The 16,319-nt window shown below is 51.1% G+C and overlaps 1 protein-coding gene across 1 annotated transcript in view; it reads left to right on the top strand.

Moving 5' to 3' along the window:
- Positions 1 to 16,319, top strand: part of LOC128815541 (syntaxin-binding protein 4-like) — a 45,123-nt gene that overhangs the window by 17,025 nt on the left and 11,779 nt on the right. The window contains exons 6-11 of the mRNA XM_053992345.1: positions 7,529 to 7,614; positions 8,318 to 8,438; positions 10,940 to 11,081; positions 11,271 to 11,377; positions 12,130 to 12,283; positions 13,871 to 13,943. Coding sequence (XP_053848320.1) covers positions 7,529 to 7,614; positions 8,318 to 8,438; positions 10,940 to 11,081; positions 11,271 to 11,377; positions 12,130 to 12,283; positions 13,871 to 13,943 — 683 coding nt within the window. The remainder of the gene's footprint in view (positions 1 to 7,528; positions 7,615 to 8,317; positions 8,439 to 10,939; positions 11,082 to 11,270; positions 11,378 to 12,129; positions 12,284 to 13,870; positions 13,944 to 16,319) is intronic.

Here is a 16,319-nt window from a genome sequence, read left to right as displayed (position 1 = left end):
GGAACCAAGGTACAGATTAGTGGGGTCTTTGCTGATATCCCACGGGAGATCTGGCACAATGTGTTGGCAGAGCCTCTCCCTTGACAGAAACAGGGGTTGAGGAAGCTGAGGTGCTGCAGGAAGCAGAGGAATGAGGGTGGGATTTGGCAGACCGTGGCTGTGGGCGGGCAGGCTGTGCTCTGCCCGTGGGTGGCTGCAGGTCAGAGTCCTGCTGAACGCACCCAGATCCCGTTAATGTGGAGATGATGGATGATTAATGATGGATGCATTCCTTATCCATCAGCTGCTGTGCAGCCTTCCTGCCTTGGCAGAGCAGTGAGAGTGCTCTAATGACAGGCGTGAGACTAATTCTGACACAGCAATACACTGCTGGAAGAATTATTTGCTATTAATGATGGGCTGCTTCTAGCCACCCTCTTCCAGGGGAAATGGCATCTCCTATTATTACATTAAGTGCAAGTCCTTCAGCAGCTCTGAGGAAGTGCTGGGTGAAGCAACTAGGTCACCAGGGATCCTGTGGTCCAAGTAGGGATGCTCAGGATGCAGCTCTGGATCACAGCAGTCCCCTTGGTGGGGCAGAGTGCCAGTGGACACCTCACACTCTCTCCCAGCAGGAGAGATGGGATCCCACAGCTCAGCTGGGATCTCTGTGTCCAGCAGCAGCAGGACTTGCTCTGAAACACTTGATTTCTCAGCCAGAGCCCCCAGGTTTTCTGCCTCCACCGTGATCTGTTTCAAGCTGTTCCTGTCGGTCCTAATATCCCAAATTGCAGCAGATGTTTCCTGAAGCACACGCAGGCGTGGCTCCGGCTCCCCCCCTGCTGCCGGCAGTCCCGGGTCGCCCTGCAGGGAGCCGGGGCAGGCCGGCAGGGCAATGAAACTTTAGGCAATTTATTTGGCCTCCGTTCACTGTTGGCTTTCTGTTAAATCTGCAAAGGGTTAGCCAGAGAGAGAGGGGGGAAGTAATCAGTTTATTTATTCTTTTTTCCAAAAGATTTGCAGAGATTTCACTTACATAATCATCTCACAAACTATTTAATACACGAATACATATCTCCAGGATTAAGGGCTATGGGAACATGGGGAAGGATTTTTCTGCTCTCCACTTCTTTTTCTCCACTTAGTTTTGTCTTTTATTGATGCCCTGCTATCTTTTAAGTCTGTCCTTGAGTGTGGGTGAGCAGCCAGCTGGGTAGAAAGGGGCCGTCAGCTCTGGGGGTGATGCCTGTGGAGGTGCCATGCCATGAGCTGTGGGCAGCTTTCCCCCTTCCCACTGCCCAGCAAAGCAGCTCACAAGATCCAAAAGCTGAGGAGGACACAGGGCAGAGAAAATTCGGTTTATTTTCAGATCCTTCCTCACCCAGAGCACTCAAAGTGCTCTGGAGGAGGGAACGTCATGGCTCTGGGTTTGGATCCAACACCCCTGCCAATTTTCCCAATGACTCAGCTGAGTAGCATTTTGTTGTGGTTGCCCTTGGGTGAATTTGAGTCATAAACGCTATTATTTGTCTCTGGAGTTAATTATAAGCCCAAATTACCTGTGCTTTTCATGGAACTCAGTCTCTGGCATGTATCAGATGCATGTTTTGGGCCTGTCGCATCAGCTGGGCTGCAGAGAGCAGCAGTAATGCCAGGGCTTAAAGCAGAGGATTCAGATTTGGAGCTGGACTCACCAGGTTTAGGTGATGCTTAAATCTGATTTTCGTCTGTGCTCACCTTCAGCTAATGAGGATAATTTTATTGCATAGTCATAATTATTGTTTATTCATTCTCAGCCTGAAAGTTACAATAGTTCCTTGTTTCTCTGCGTTGCACAGATATCGGCCTGGTCTGTCAGGTTTATCACTGGGAGGAGCCAGTTTGTGCTGCACCTCTGAGTCCTGGCAGGATAAAATCCTAAATTCATTGGGTCTCCACAAGAGGTGCATCCCCAGCATCCCAGGAACAGGGGCTGTTGGATTAGCAGGTCTCACACAACCAGCAGGAAGGAAAGGCTGCTTCTCTGCAAGTGCCCTGGCAGTATGGAACAGCATCAGACTCACAGGATCACTGAGGCTGGAAAAGATCGAGTCCAACCTCAGACTGATCTCCCAGCCCAGAGCACTGAGTGCCATGTCCAGTTGTTCCTTGGACACCTCCAGGGGTGGGGACTCTACCACTGCTCTGGGCAGCCTGACCACCTATTTCCAAGGCCTGACCACCTTTTCCATGGAGAAATTCCTCCCGATGTCCAATCTGACCCCCCCCCCCAGCACTACTTGAGTCTGTTTCCCATTGTTCCTGTTCCTGGGAGCAGAGCCCAACCCCCCCGGCTGTCCCCTCCTGTCAGGAGTTGTGCAGAGCCACAAGGTCCCCCCAGAGCCTCCTTTTCTCCAGGCTGAGCCCCTTTCCCAGCTCCCTCAGCTGCTCCTGGTGCTCCAGCCCCTTCCCCAGCTCTGTTCCCTTCCCTAGACCCCCTCCAGCCCCTCCATGTCTGCCTTGTGAGGGGCCCAGAAGTGACCCCAGGCCTTGAGGTCAGGCCCAGGTAAAGGGGCAGAATCAGTTCCCAGGTCATTCTGCCCCCACTGTTTTTCCCAGCAGAGGGGCTGTGGCTGGAGCTGGTGCCTGGCCTGGTGTTGATGCAGGATATTCCCTCCTGCCCTGCCAGCCCTGTGTGTGACAGTGACAGCTCAGCCCATGGCACTGTTGTTCTGAGCACTTGCTGCTAAGCTGGCAGGGCGGGCTGACTCCAGCAAGCCTGGGTGTGCCAGGGACAAAGGCTGTGCTTTGGGAAAAGCAGCCAGCCTTTCCCAGAGCAGTGAGGTGCACCTGTGCCTGGCACTGCTTCCATCCCACCCACAGAGAGGGAAGGCATCAAACAGCTTGGGTTGGAGGGGACCTCAAATCTCATCCCATTCCACCCTCTGCCATGGGCAGGGACACCTTCCACTATCCCAGGTCATTCCAAGTCCTGTCCAACCTGGCCTGGGACACTTCCAGGGATCCAGGGCAGCCACAGCTGGTCTGGGCACCCTGTGTCAGGGCCTCACCCAATTCCATCCCATCCCTCCCTACCCTCTGACAGTGGGAAGCCATTCCCTGTGTCCTGTCCCTCCATCCCTTGTCCCCAGTCCCTCTCCAGCTCTCCTGGAGCCCCTTCAGGCCCTGCAAGGGGCTCTGAGCTCTCCCTGGAGCCTTCTCCTCTCCAGGTGAGCACCCCCAGCTCTCCCAGCCTGGCTCCAAGGCAGAGGGGCTCCAGCCCTTGGGGCATCTCTGTGGTCTCCCCTGGGCTCTCTCCAGCAGCTCCAGGTCCTGCTGCTGTTGGGCACCAGGGCTGGGGCAGCTCTGCAGGTGGGGTCTCACCTGAGGGGGCAGAGGGGCAGAATCCCCCCTCCTGCTGCCCATACCAGGGCTCAGCCCAGCCCAGGGGGGTTTCTGGGTGCTCACAGCCAGGGCATGTCCAGTTCTTATCCTCCAACAGCCCAAATCCTTCTCCCAGAGCTGCTTATGATTCCTTCTCTGCCCAGCCTGGACTGGGTCTTGGAATTGCCCTGACCCAGGCACTTGGCCTTGTTGTGCTTTATGAGTTTTGCACGGTTCCCCCTCTCCAGCCTGTCCAGGTCTCTCGGAATGCCCCATCCCTCCCCTCCAGGGTGTGACCTCCCCACACAGCTGGGTGTCAGCTCTGAGCTGTGTGAGAAAATCTGCCTTTGTGATGCTTTTGGAGTGCTCTGGGTTCATGGCTCCCACTGACCTGCAGGTTTGTTTTGGTTTTTTTGTTTCTTTTTTTTTTTTTTTTTTTTTTTTTTTTTTTAACAAACCAGTAATTTCTGATGTCACAGGCTCCACTTTCTCTCCCAGCTGTGGTGCAGAGCTGAGGTTTCCAGACGCTGTGTAACCTTTGATGTAGGATTCATCCTTTGTTCTTCCAGGAACAAAAGGGCAGGACAAAGAGGCATTATGAGATAAAACAACAATTTTCTGCGAGGAGATTGACCCTCTGCTGCTTAATCTGTAGCAAAGTCATCCTGGAGGTGACTGCTGCTGGCAGACCCCCCATCCCACCATGGGGCTGGGGGCTTCAGCCTGGCTGAAGCATGTCCAGGGCCAAGCTCTATTGCAAGCATCCTCTAGACCTCAAATGTTTGCATCCTAATGAAAAAAAACTGGAGAAGGGCTTGTTAAAATGAACTTTCCACCTCATACAACGCCACGGTTGTTGTTTTTTAATCAAGCTGGGCATTTTAGTCCTGCAGGCACCTGACAATTCACAATGTTTTAGTAAGGGTCAAGTTTTAAATATTAAAGACATCTTCTGAAGCCTCTTGGTGTCTGAAAGCACAAAGCAAGGCCTGCTGGCATTCCTTCAGTGCACTCGTTCATTAATCGGCAATGTTTGGGCATTGTCTGCCCGCGTCCAACTCCTCCAAACACAGCACTGAGCACAAAATTAATTCCCAGGAGACTGGCACCAGAAAGTGCTTTACTTTCTGCTGGGATGTGTGCCTCAAGTTAGTCATGTGTTTGTGTCCCTGGTGGAACTGGGGCTGGCAGGACTGACCAACAAAGCAGGAGCTGGGACGGTGGCATTTGGTCACATTGTCCCTGGGCTGGACCCAGTCTCACAACTCATTCAGGCTCCTGAGAAAATAATGATAAACCTCCTTTGTGGATGAATTTCAGGACACAAAATAAACAACAACAAGGAGTGCTGAGCCCATGCATGTCCTCACTTATGACAAAGTTTGGCAGCACAGGTTGGTGACAGGGTTTGCAGGGTCACAGAGCTGCTGCACCAGTTGCATTTGCATTGACTAAGAGCATTTCAGCCATTGTGTGGCGTTTATAACCTCCTCTGTGCTCTGCTGGATTATTATCTGAGGAAAATGGAACAATAGATGACCACAGAAATACCCAGCCCAAAACAAAACTGAAGTGCTGGTGACTTGGTAAACACTGGGAATAATATGTGAGATTCCAGCGTGTTGGACCTGCCCCTGCAAGGGTCAGGGAGGGGTAAGGCCATGGCTGTGTGAGCTGCCAGTGAAACTGGTGTGAATCAGCTGCAGAAACACAGAGGCTTTACTGGGAAACTGGAATAATTCTGCTGAGATCCACCCAAGGCTCAGCTCAGGGATCCATGGATCAGCAAACCAGGGGCTGACTTGTCCTTCTGCTTTCTCAGTGCTTGTGGAATCATTTAGGTTGGAAAAACCCTCTGAGACCCTCGAGTCCAACCCTTAACCTACCACTGCCCAGGCCACCAGTAAACCATGTCCTCAAGTGTCACATCCACATGTTTTTTGAACCACATCTCTGGGCAGCCTGTTCCAGTGCCTGACATCCTTTCAGTGGAGAAATTTTCCTAATATTTTACATATTTGCCTTATGTTATGAAACTGCCTTCCCCTCATGCACAGTAAGTGCAGATCACACAGGGCTGGCCCCACACAGCTGTCCCTTGGTGGGCCACCAACTGCCTGCCACTGTCTGAGGGGTAGATCCAATAAAGAATTCCAGTGCTTGGAGAATAGCTTTGATCATCCTCATGTCCCCTCTCCTGCTTTATCACCACCATGACTGGGAGGTCACAGCATCTTCTGGGGTCCTGGTGCCATCTTGGCTGTTCCTGGGAAGTTTGTGCCCAAGAGGTGAAAGCCAAAAGAGCTCTGTGAGACGTGGGGTTTCTGAACAAAGTCATGGTCTTGTTTAAGGTCATGGGTTTGGTTGATAAAGACAATAGTATGGATGCAAATATTGGGATTCACCAAGGGATGTCACTGAGCATTGTGTGACACTTGGGCTTTAAATTAGCATTAAATGGAATGAATAAGGCATAAATTTGATGGCAATATTAGATAAGGCAGGCACTGGTCTTTGAAGTTTGTTAATGAGCTGGTTGTGACTGGGAAGATGTAAATTACTGAGAGCATTTCCAGCAGGAACCTGAGGAGCTCATGATTCATTCATCATTTAATATTGTTGACTCTAATCTAGCCAATAACACCCAACATCTGTCCTGGTGAGGAACGCAGATGACGCAGCGTCTGCGAGTGTGTCACAGCAGTCTCCTTGCTCAGGGAACTTTGCTGTGGCTGGGTTCCTACAGGTTCACCTCTTGAGCTTGTCTGTCAAGCCTGAGAGGGAGCCACTCATAACCAGGCTTTTCCTGGGGCTATGGCATCAGGAAGGCACCTTCCCATGGGGATTCCCTCATGCCTTCAAAGACGACATCTAATGGTGTTACTGTGGCCACTGAAACAACATTTTCAGGGTCTGTCCCACTGCCTGGATGCTTATTAACTGGCATGTGTAAGAAATTAGTCACCCTTGAGGATCTCTCTGCCAAAAGGTCGGATTAGTCAGGTGGGGATGGGTTATGAAGGGAGAGAACATCCCCCATTGCAGAGGGACAACACGAGAGCAGCGTGGCGGGGCTGGATCGGAAAGCTGCTGAACATGGGCATGATGAAGATGTCATTCCTTTCCATGCCTCCTCATCTGAAAGGATGTAAGGAGCTCACAGCAACTCAAAGAAAGGTTACAGAAATGAGGCAGGAGCTGGTAAATGTGGACAATGGTAGTTCTTAATGGAGTTTAAAAAACACAAAATAAAGGTCATGAAGAAAATCACCTGTGGGGTACAGGGAGTTCCAGCTCAACACATGCTGGTCAAACTCAACCTGGAACAAAGCATCTGGTGCCTGGGCATGGAGATCAGTTTCCGGGGGATTTTGGGGATAAGATTGCATGCAGGTCTTTGTTGAGGTGTCATGCTCCAAGGATTTAGTTTGTGATGTTTGTGGAGAACATCATCATGGATGGATTGGGAGAACGGGCTGATGCTTTTGCAGGTGCCCCGACAACCATCTCCCTCTTTACTCCAGCAAGAGCTACGAGATCTGCTTTCTGTCCAGGAAAAGAGGAGAAAAAACAGAGAATAACCTGTATTTAACTGTCCTAGAAGGAGTCACAAATAGGCCAAGAATTTTTGGGTTATTTTTGCACAGTTACAGCTCCTTCTGGCAGGGTTTAATTTGTGTGGTGTATTTGCAAAACTTTTGAGCCTTATAGTTGGGGGTGAAAACATTCCCAGGAGGGTCCATGAGGAGGGGTGGAAGTCAGGATGCAAGGCAGGGCTCCAGTGTCCATCCTGCCCTCTCTCAGAAATGACAGTTCTCAGCACACAGCCTGTCCATAGAATCATAGGATCATAAAGATTGGAAACGACCTTTAAGGATATGACCCTTCCCAGCTACTCTTGCCCTGAACACATTCTGGGCAGGGAAGGAGCACTCTGGAGCTGCAGCCCACCACAGGAAAGCTGCACTGCCATGAGATTGATTATAGACCTGAAGCCTTGCACAAGCTCTTGAAAGCAGAGGGTGTTCCCCTTGTGCATGAGGAAGCTTTGTCTGCTCCCCACAGCTGGAGAGCACCAGCCCTGCAGCCTTGGTACCCAGTCATTGCCATGGGGGCTCTCTTGCCATATAAATCATGTGGGGGGAGTATTGAGCAGCAGCTGACTGCACCATGGTTTTGTTTGCAGGAGAGAGTTCTCTGAGCTGCTGGAGAAGTTCGGCTCCCAGAGCAACACGGGCTCAGCGCGGAGCTCGCCGGTCCTGCACGGTGGCAGTGAGTAGCTTAGCAGGGAACTGAAAGCCCCTCTCTCTGCAGAGAGAGTTTCCTTTATCCCAGTGTCATTCTGAAAGAGCTGTGGTTGGATTTGAGTAGGTGTTGGGGTGGAGGTTTGAAGAAAGCTTGTCCTTATTGCAGACCCTTGGTTCATGCCAAGACCGTGGCTAATGATGCCACAGGGTGATCAAGGGAGACTTGAACTGGGGTCGTAACCACTCCCCTGATCCCCAGATTCTGCCTGATGTGCTGGGCAGGTGACTCCATCAGTAAATGCAGCTGTACATTTTTGCTCTGGAATTCAAGGCATTTCAGCAATAATTCATTTAAAGATCATTAGTTTTCATTTGCAAATGGGAAATATTTAATGAGACGCAACAAGTTTGACCTGAGCAAGATGCCAGCACAAAAAGCCTTGTGTGCCTGGGGGAGGCTTTCCCTATGGCTTGGCATCCCACCAGACAGCTGCTGGCCCTTCCCCTATGGCAGAGGTGTGTAGGGTTGGCAGAGGGGTGACAGTCCCACGCTGGAATTGTGCCAAGGAGGCTGAATGTTTCCTCTCCTTCAGCCCTACCCTGATGTCTTTAACCACCATGTGGCTTTCCCCAAAAATCCAGGAGTGCAGCATCAGCTCTCAGCAGCAGAGCAGGGAGGATGCTGGAGTGTTTGTGTGCCCTGGACTGACTCTGCCTTTGCTGTTCAGGTCGATACCTGGAGAGCACCTCCTCGGGCTCGTCCTCGCGCTCCCAGAGCCCGCTGCTGCTCAGCCCTGCCAACTCCCACGGCCCCTTCCTCGGGAACCTGGCGCACACTCCTCACGCACAGTACGTACAGATCCCACCAGCCTGGCCTGGGGGGTCAGCAGGAGACCATCAAATGTCAGAGGGCTACACCCAGTAAAGAATTCCAGTGCTTGTTGAACAGTTTTGTTCATCCTTATGACCTCTCTACTCTTCTATCACCGCAACAATCCAGAGGCCACAGCATCTTTTGGATGTGGTGGTGGCATCTTGGCTGTTCCTGGGAGGTTTGTTCCCAAGGGGTGGAAAGGTTCCCAGTTGAGACAATCAATATGTCTGCACCATGCAGCAGCTCCTCTTCCTCCCCTCTGAATCCCAGGGAGAGGCCATAGTTTATGGCCAGCTGAGAGGGCCCTGCACATCACCTTGTAAACCACAAGCAGAGTGTTCCTGCAAGGCTGGTGCTGCTTTCAGGAGGTGTTTTTGCAGCTTGTTTACTATTGCCCTGCTCCTTTCACTTTGACCCTATGTTCTGAGAGCACCAGCACCTCTCCATGCAAACATCCCTGATGCCCTTTGCTTTGGGGCCATCAGCCTGCAGTGACTGCATCCTTTAGTGGCCAGAGCATCTCCCAGAGTGTGTTTTCACGTGGTCATCAGCCCTTGCACATTCCTTAGGGTCAGAGGTTTGGACAGGCAGAGCTAGTTTTTCTGCAGTCTCGTCCCCAGGGCCCTTTTCCAGAGGGACAGCTCGGAGGGTGTTCACAGTCATGGGATGGGCACCATTTGTCCCCAGGGCTCGTAGCTCCCCTCCTTTGCCAGCACAAACAAGCCAAGGCACTGGTAAAGAGAATCAGCCCTCACTGCAGAACCAGTAAATCCTCTTGCTAAATACCAGCTTATTAGGGATTTGCAGAGGACAAATATTTGACACCAGAGGTTTAAGCTGCTTGCATGGAGTGAGAGACCCACACAGAGGAGACACCAGATCATCTACTTGGCAGCTGCTTTGGACAAGCCATCCTTACTGTGCTGTTAATTCCCTCCAGGCTGAGATGTAGAATCCAGAATGGGTTGGGTGGGATGGAACCTCAGAGATCATCTCATTCCAACCCTCCTCCGTGGGCAGGAAAATGGACATTTAGGCTAGAGGGGCCTGTCTTGGTGGCCTCCTTGCCATGCTGTGCCATGTTCTGCTTGTCTCCATGCTGCTGCCAGGCCCCAGTGGTCTTCCCCTGAAATCACAGATCACTGGTTTCACCTGAGCATTGGTGGTCAGCTGTGAGACATAATTTGGGCTATGGGTCTTTTCATGTGTGTGGCTGCCACCCCTTCTGCTCACCACAGGTTGTCCCCAGGCTGTGACTTCTCACTGTGGCATCACCTGAGGTCCTGCCCCTCCACTGAGCAATGGGAGTTGGATGCGATGCCATCTCACCACAGTCAGTGTCTGAGATTTTGGGCTGAACAGAGCATTTTAATGCTGTATTTAATGACACCATTTCCATAAGATCATTCACCTTAAAGCAATGTTTAGTCATAAGACTAAGGCCCATGCACCCCTTCCACTGGGGTGTCTGACCACCAGGGAGGGCATTGTTTGGGAACGTGTGCTGGTGTCACTGTGGGGCACGGCATGCACAGCTGCTGTTGTGTCTGAAGTTGTAACACGAGGAGCCAGTGCAGACTCTTTGCGCAGTGGCTGCTGAAAAGCAAAAAAGCAAAAAAGCAAAAAAGCAAAAAAGCAAAAAAGCAAAAAAGCAAAAAGTCAGCTGCACCCACCAGCTGCACCCATCCCATTTGGAGGAAAAGGCTTGCTGATGCTTATATACCACCAAATCCTTCCCCAAACCCTGCCTGTTGCTGTGCTGCCCATGGGAGCTCCGTGAAATCTCTGCTCCCACAACTCTGCTACTGCCAGACCTCCCTGCTGGCATGGAGCCACTGCTGCGGCCAGGCCTTGGTGGCCTGTTGAGTCCTGTCCAGCATCTCCTGGAGGGAAGGGTCCAGCCTGTTTGCTGCTCCTTTGCATCCTTGACTGGGCAAGCCACCTGCCACAGCAGCAACTCACAGTGTGGTGGGTGTTGCTGTAAAGGATAACCATTTCTTAGGGCATCTAGCATGATTTTGGGTCCAAACCCTGGTTAAGACACACCCAGCTGTGTATCTTGAGCTTCACTTCGATGTTTCCCAAGAACTGCTTGATAGCTGATCCATCTGTAAATTGCTGTCTGGTGATTTAGCTGGATTCAAGCAACAACCATGTTGATCATTTGTGTGCTTTTGGCTATAAAACCAGGAATGCCAAATATATTCTGGTTAAATTTTTAGTTTCTTCTCTAAATGAGTATTCCCTTATTGGGGATTAGGGGAAGCAGTCACAGTAATAACACTGAACAATGTCTGCCAAAGAACAGGAGGCCTCACTTCCCCTTTCCAGCGGTGGGTGGAAGAAAGGATGCAAATAAAAGGCTGGGAGAAGGTAGAAGGATCACACATGGAAATAAATCCAGGCAGTTTGTTCAGTGATATGAGAAGATAACCCAGATCACCTTGAGTCACCTGCTGACTTCTCTCCCTTGCAGCTGCTCCATTGACTCAGGAATCCAGAGCATTTCTATAGCAAACTCCTCTGGCTTGGGGCTGACAATCAGTGGCGGATCCAACAGGCCTGACGGGCCCATGATTTATGTCCAAGAGCTTTTGCCAGATGGGGACTGTTACAAAGTAAGTCGGCGTGGAGACCCTCAGGAGCTCTGCCATGGGGACCTTTCCTAGAGGCTATGGATCTTCTGAAGCAGCTTTTCTAAGAGTAGATGGATAATTGCATGGACTAATGAGGATTTGTGTTGCAGGAGAAGGCTTTGGGCGGAGATATCCCTTCTCAATGCTGTCTCTTTCTCCCCGTTTGTTTAGGATGGTCGGCTCCGACCTGGAGACCAACTCATTGCTATCAACAGAGATTCTCTGGTGGGCAGCACACATGAGGAGGCCAGAAAAATTATTGAAAAAGCCAAATTCAGGTAGGCATAGAAAGTATTTCCTGTCATCATGAGGTGCTGTTGAGTCTTAGGCAGAACACTTCATACCAAGGTTTGGCTTCAAGGGCACTGTTAGTCTTAAATGATTCTTTAAGGTGGTCACATCAGGAAATCTTGAAGGCATGGATCATCTTGAAGGGTAATCCAGACCTTCCTGATGTTCTGGGGTTCATGAGTATCTCCTATCACTGCCCAGCAGAGCTTTGAAACAGAACTGAAGTTAAAAAAAGGGAAAAAAAGAGACTCAGGAGAGACCTTATGGATCTGTACAGGAGGGTGGAGCCAGGTGGGGATTGGGCTTTTTTTCCAATTAACAAGCAACAGGACAAGAGGAAACAGCCTCAAGTAGTGCCAGGGGATATTTAGATTGGATATTAGGAATAACTTCTTCATGGAAAGGGTTGTAAAGCCCTTGGCACAGGCTGCCCAGGGCAGTAGTGGAATCACCTAAAAGTGTTCAAAAGTCATGGAGATGTGGCACTTGGGGACATGGGTCAGTGGTGGCCTTGGCAGTGCCTGGGAAATGGTGGAACTCAATGATCGTAGGGGTCTTTCCCAACCTTAACCTTTCCATGATTCAATGGAATGCAGCTGGTGGAGATCCAGCTGCACTGGAGCAGGCTACTCAGGCTTAGGTGAGGTTATCCTGGAGAGAGAACCACAAGCATGGGAGCTCTGCAAATTGTGCCTTTTGTTTTGTTAATAAGATGTTCTGTGTTTGTTGTTTGTTGAAGACACGAGGGAAGCACAGAAGTGGCCTTTATCCCTGGGAGGGGACGGTTACATCCCGGATTGTCAGTTCACAACAACATTCCATCCCCACCTCCAAAGGCTGTGGGAAACGGCCTGAGCTCCTGCAGGCTGAAGGTCCATGTCAGGTCCCCAGAGGTACGTGGAAGTTCATCTCTAAAGAGATATGATACCAGTCCTGGAGACAGATACCAGTCCTGGGATCTTTCCTTGATCAGAGAACTCTTCTTTAAGGAGTCCCTAGTAATACTTCTGGAAATCCAGTGGGAAGTCTGTACTGTTGATGTATTTACCTGCAGGCAGATGTTTTTAATCTGAAATAATTTCTTCTCTCTTGGGTTTGAGACAGAGATGGATCTGTGGAGGTAATGACAGGAGTTTCATCTCCAGGGCCTGCATTCAGACCTGTTTCAAGAGTCTCAGGTTTAAAAAAAAACAAAGCCCTTGTGTGGATAGCAACCTGCATCTCATTCAGCACCAGTCATAGAGCTGGAAGGGATCTCTGGAGTCAGTTTGATCTAGGCTCCTACCCAAAGGCAGGCACAACTCTTTATTCTTCAAGCCCTCTGATGAGGATGAATCCCCAGCATTCCTGTACAGCCCATTCCTGCTTCTGACTACTCTAATGATAAGCCAGGCTCATCCCTCCTGCAAAGCCAAGCTCCACATTGTGTTTGCAGAGAAGTGCTCAAGCTGTGAATGGCTGGACAGGGTTTAACCACACAACCTTCAGGGTCTGTAGCTCCATTCTGTGCATTTGTCACTTCCATCCTGGACTGGTGCCATGCTGGGTGTCCTTTCTGCCCTCTTCCACACAAATTTCCTTCAAAAGAGTCTGGCTGGATCTTCCTTTCATACAAGACTATTCACAAAACACCTTACTTTCCAGACCTGTGGGGACACAGACGTACATGAATGTCACATGTGTTGATTTTGAGTGCACCAGGCTGGAGACGTGCCCTAGAAAGGCACCAGAGCCCCTGGAGCTGTGGCCTGGTGCTGTGGTTGGACCCCTCACCCCCAGCTTGTGTGATGCTGTGCACTTGTATGAAATCACACCATTGGCTGGACTGAAATGGCTCCTTTCCTCACTGTGCTGCTGAAAGATGGAACTTCTAATGAGGTCTGGATTTCCACACCAGGGAAAGAGTGCCCAGGCATGTGTGCTGCCTGTCTGTATGTCCTCAAACCAGTCCTGTGCCCTCTTGGTGCCCAAGTCCCCAGCTGTGTCAGAGCTGTCTTGATGGTGCTCACCCTCAGATTATTTTTCCCTCTTCCTTGTGCTTTCAGTCATGACATAGCACACAAGAAAAGGTGTGAACTGATCTCGGCTTCCTGCCCTGCTCACTAGGATAATTATGGGTTTGGGGTAAATATTGCACCTGGCTGTGGTCAGACTTGGGACCTCCCTGCTGGATTGGATGCAGAGCTTCAGGGAGAACCTCTGTGGAGAAACCAGGCAAGGTCAAAACCAGCCTCAGCACTCAAGCACAGTTACAGTAAGGACAGAGCCGTTTGCATGTGACCAGAGGTTTTGGGGTGGCTCAGCCTGTGCCAGGTGCCAGGTGCTCCCAGAGAAACCTCTGAAATCTCTTTAGGCCCACCTGCACAAGAGATGCATGTGGTGCCCTCATGGCTCTGTCTTGAACTCTGTCTCCTGCTCATTATTTACACCAACAGATTCTTCTTAGCAACTGTCTGTGCCATTTTGTCTTGTTTTTCTAGAATAGACGTGAAAATCCTTTTCCTGTGCCTTCTTTATCTCCGGACATTTGCCCACCAGAGCTTACGGTCTCAGGTGAGTCCTGCTCAACCATTCTCTTTGTGTGGGTGACAAACAGCTGTGGCTCCTCAGAGCTGAGGATCGTGAAATTACAGAACCACAGAATCACTGAATGGATTGCCTTAGACGGGACTTTAAAGCCCAGCCCACCCCACCCCCTGCCACGGGCAGGAACATCTTCCACCATCCCAGGGTGCTCCAAGCCCCGTCCAGCCTGGCCTGGGACACTGCCAGGGATCCAGGGGCGGACACAGCTGCTCTGGGCACCCTGTGCCAGGGTCTTCCCACCCTCCCAGGGAACAATTCCTTCCCAATATCCCATCCATCCCTGCCCCCTGGCAGTGGGAAGCCATTCCCTGTGTCCTATCACCACATTTTTTATCAGTGTTTATACTGCTGGAGTGGAATTTAATGGGGTGATAGTGGCACTCAGCCTGCTCAGAGAGAGGGCAGGCAGCAGCTTGGTTTACTCAAGGAGTAGTAATTATGTCCATGTTTGCCCATAGTAGCAAAACTCTTTACTAAGGTATTCGAGGACTGAGATATTCAAGGAGACAAATTCCTCCACTCTCAGCCTGTGGTTCACTTGCAGCAGTGGCTTTGCCCACCTCAGACATGCAGCAGGTTCTTCACAGGCCACATTCCCTTCTGGGAGGAATGGGGGGTCTTGGACACACAGCATAAAAGAAGTCAGGTAATGAGAGTTGGGATGTACACCGCAACCCTGGGCTCTGAACAGGCTTTGAGGATGCCCTCAACTGGCCAAATTGGGAAGTGGCTTAGAGATGTTAAATAAATCAGATTTCTCTCTGCATCCAAGCTTCAGTTTTTGCTTATTTTTCCATTCTGTGTTTCATCTCTATGCTCTGGGTCTCCTGAACTCTTACCTTTTGTAGAGAGAACCACTCTGTTCATCCAACAGTGTGACAGTAATAGGGGGTGAATAGGGGGTGAACCTGAATCACCCTGCAGCTTCCCAAATCCATTAATACTATTGAGGAAACCTCAATAATCCCCAGAGCCCAGGGAGACAACCTCCACCAAGGTACCCCATACCCCTGTGATAGGAAGGTTACTTCTGCCCTGAGGGAAAGATGGACTTACCCAGCAAATCCTGAACAAGTGCTGCCCACCATTCTTGCAGCCTCAAATCCAACAGCCCTTCCTTCCCTGGACATTGGCTCTGCTTCCAAATCCCTGTGCTTTGCTGCAATTCCTCTCTGGAAGGCTAAGAGCAAGCCTTGGAGGTAAACTGTGTTTAGTCCATAGCTGGGATCAGCAGGAGATGGAGCAGCTGCTCCCAGGGATGCCTGGCTCACCTTGGGCAAGCTCAGCAGCTTCAGCTCTGCCTTCTACCCTCCCCTGGAGAGGCCCTGGGACAGGGATTAGCTCTGTCCTCCCTGCCCTGAGCAGGTGCCAGGGACACTCTCAGGTGGCCACCACGGACAGCCAGTCCTGGTGATGGGGACAGAGCCACCCAGTACCTGCAGTGACCCACCCACAGCCTGACTTAGCTGGGGGATTTGATCACTCCAGGGTTTGAATGTGGGATGCCAAGGAGGCTTTGTGTCAGTGTTGTCATCCATGGAGGGAGACAACTGGCTCTGAGAGAACAGCCAGGCTGGGGGCCTGGGCCAGGCAATGCCTCTCTCTGGGTGCCTGATGGATGCCGTGGATATGGCTGTGTCCAGAGCTGACAGCAAAGGCACATGGAGCTAATCCTGATTAGCCATGGCTCGAAGGGTAATGGCTCTGCCCTTGAACTTGGAGAGGGAAGTGGTGGTGGCTGATCCAGCAAACCCATTTGCTACCTCTTGCTGCTTCCCAGCTGCTGGCCTTAGCAGAGCAGATGGATGCCTGGATTAGGAGGATTATGCAGCTCCTCTGCTACTCGCTGCCTTCTCCTGGCACCTGGGCTCTGCCCCGATGGACAGGGGGGTGAGGGAGAAGGGCTGCAGGGATTCCAGAGGAGCTGTGTTACTTGGCAAAACAGGGCTCCCCGTGATATTAACCAGATCCAAGCAGGCAACGGGAATTGCTCCTTGGGCAAATCTCGTGACTGGCACCAGAAGGAATTTTGTCACCTGGGCTGATGGTTTGAGGGTAGGCAGGGGCAGGCACAGCCACCCTGCACCCTTCTGGAGTCTGGTTGGGTTCTTCAGGAGCAGGTAACACCTCCTACAACCCTCTTCCCAGGGAGTATCATGGTTCCTTACAGGTAAGGGTTAATCATAAGGGAAAAGGTGGGGTTCCCTCCAGGGATGGAGGGGCAGGGTTTGTGCTCTGGACCTTTTCAGCTGTGCAGCAGTGCTGGCAATGCTGAGCCAGCTGTTGGCAGCTGGACCCTCCAGCTCATGACAGCTTTTCACCAGTATAGCAGCTGCTGCCTCT

This window comes from Vidua macroura, chromosome 16 (assembly GCF_024509145.1).
Source record: "Vidua macroura isolate BioBank_ID:100142 chromosome 16, ASM2450914v1, whole genome shotgun sequence".
Classification (NCBI taxonomy): Eukaryota; Metazoa; Chordata; class Aves; order Passeriformes; family Viduidae; genus Vidua; species Vidua macroura.
This window is presented reverse-complemented; position numbering and strand designations above follow the sequence as displayed.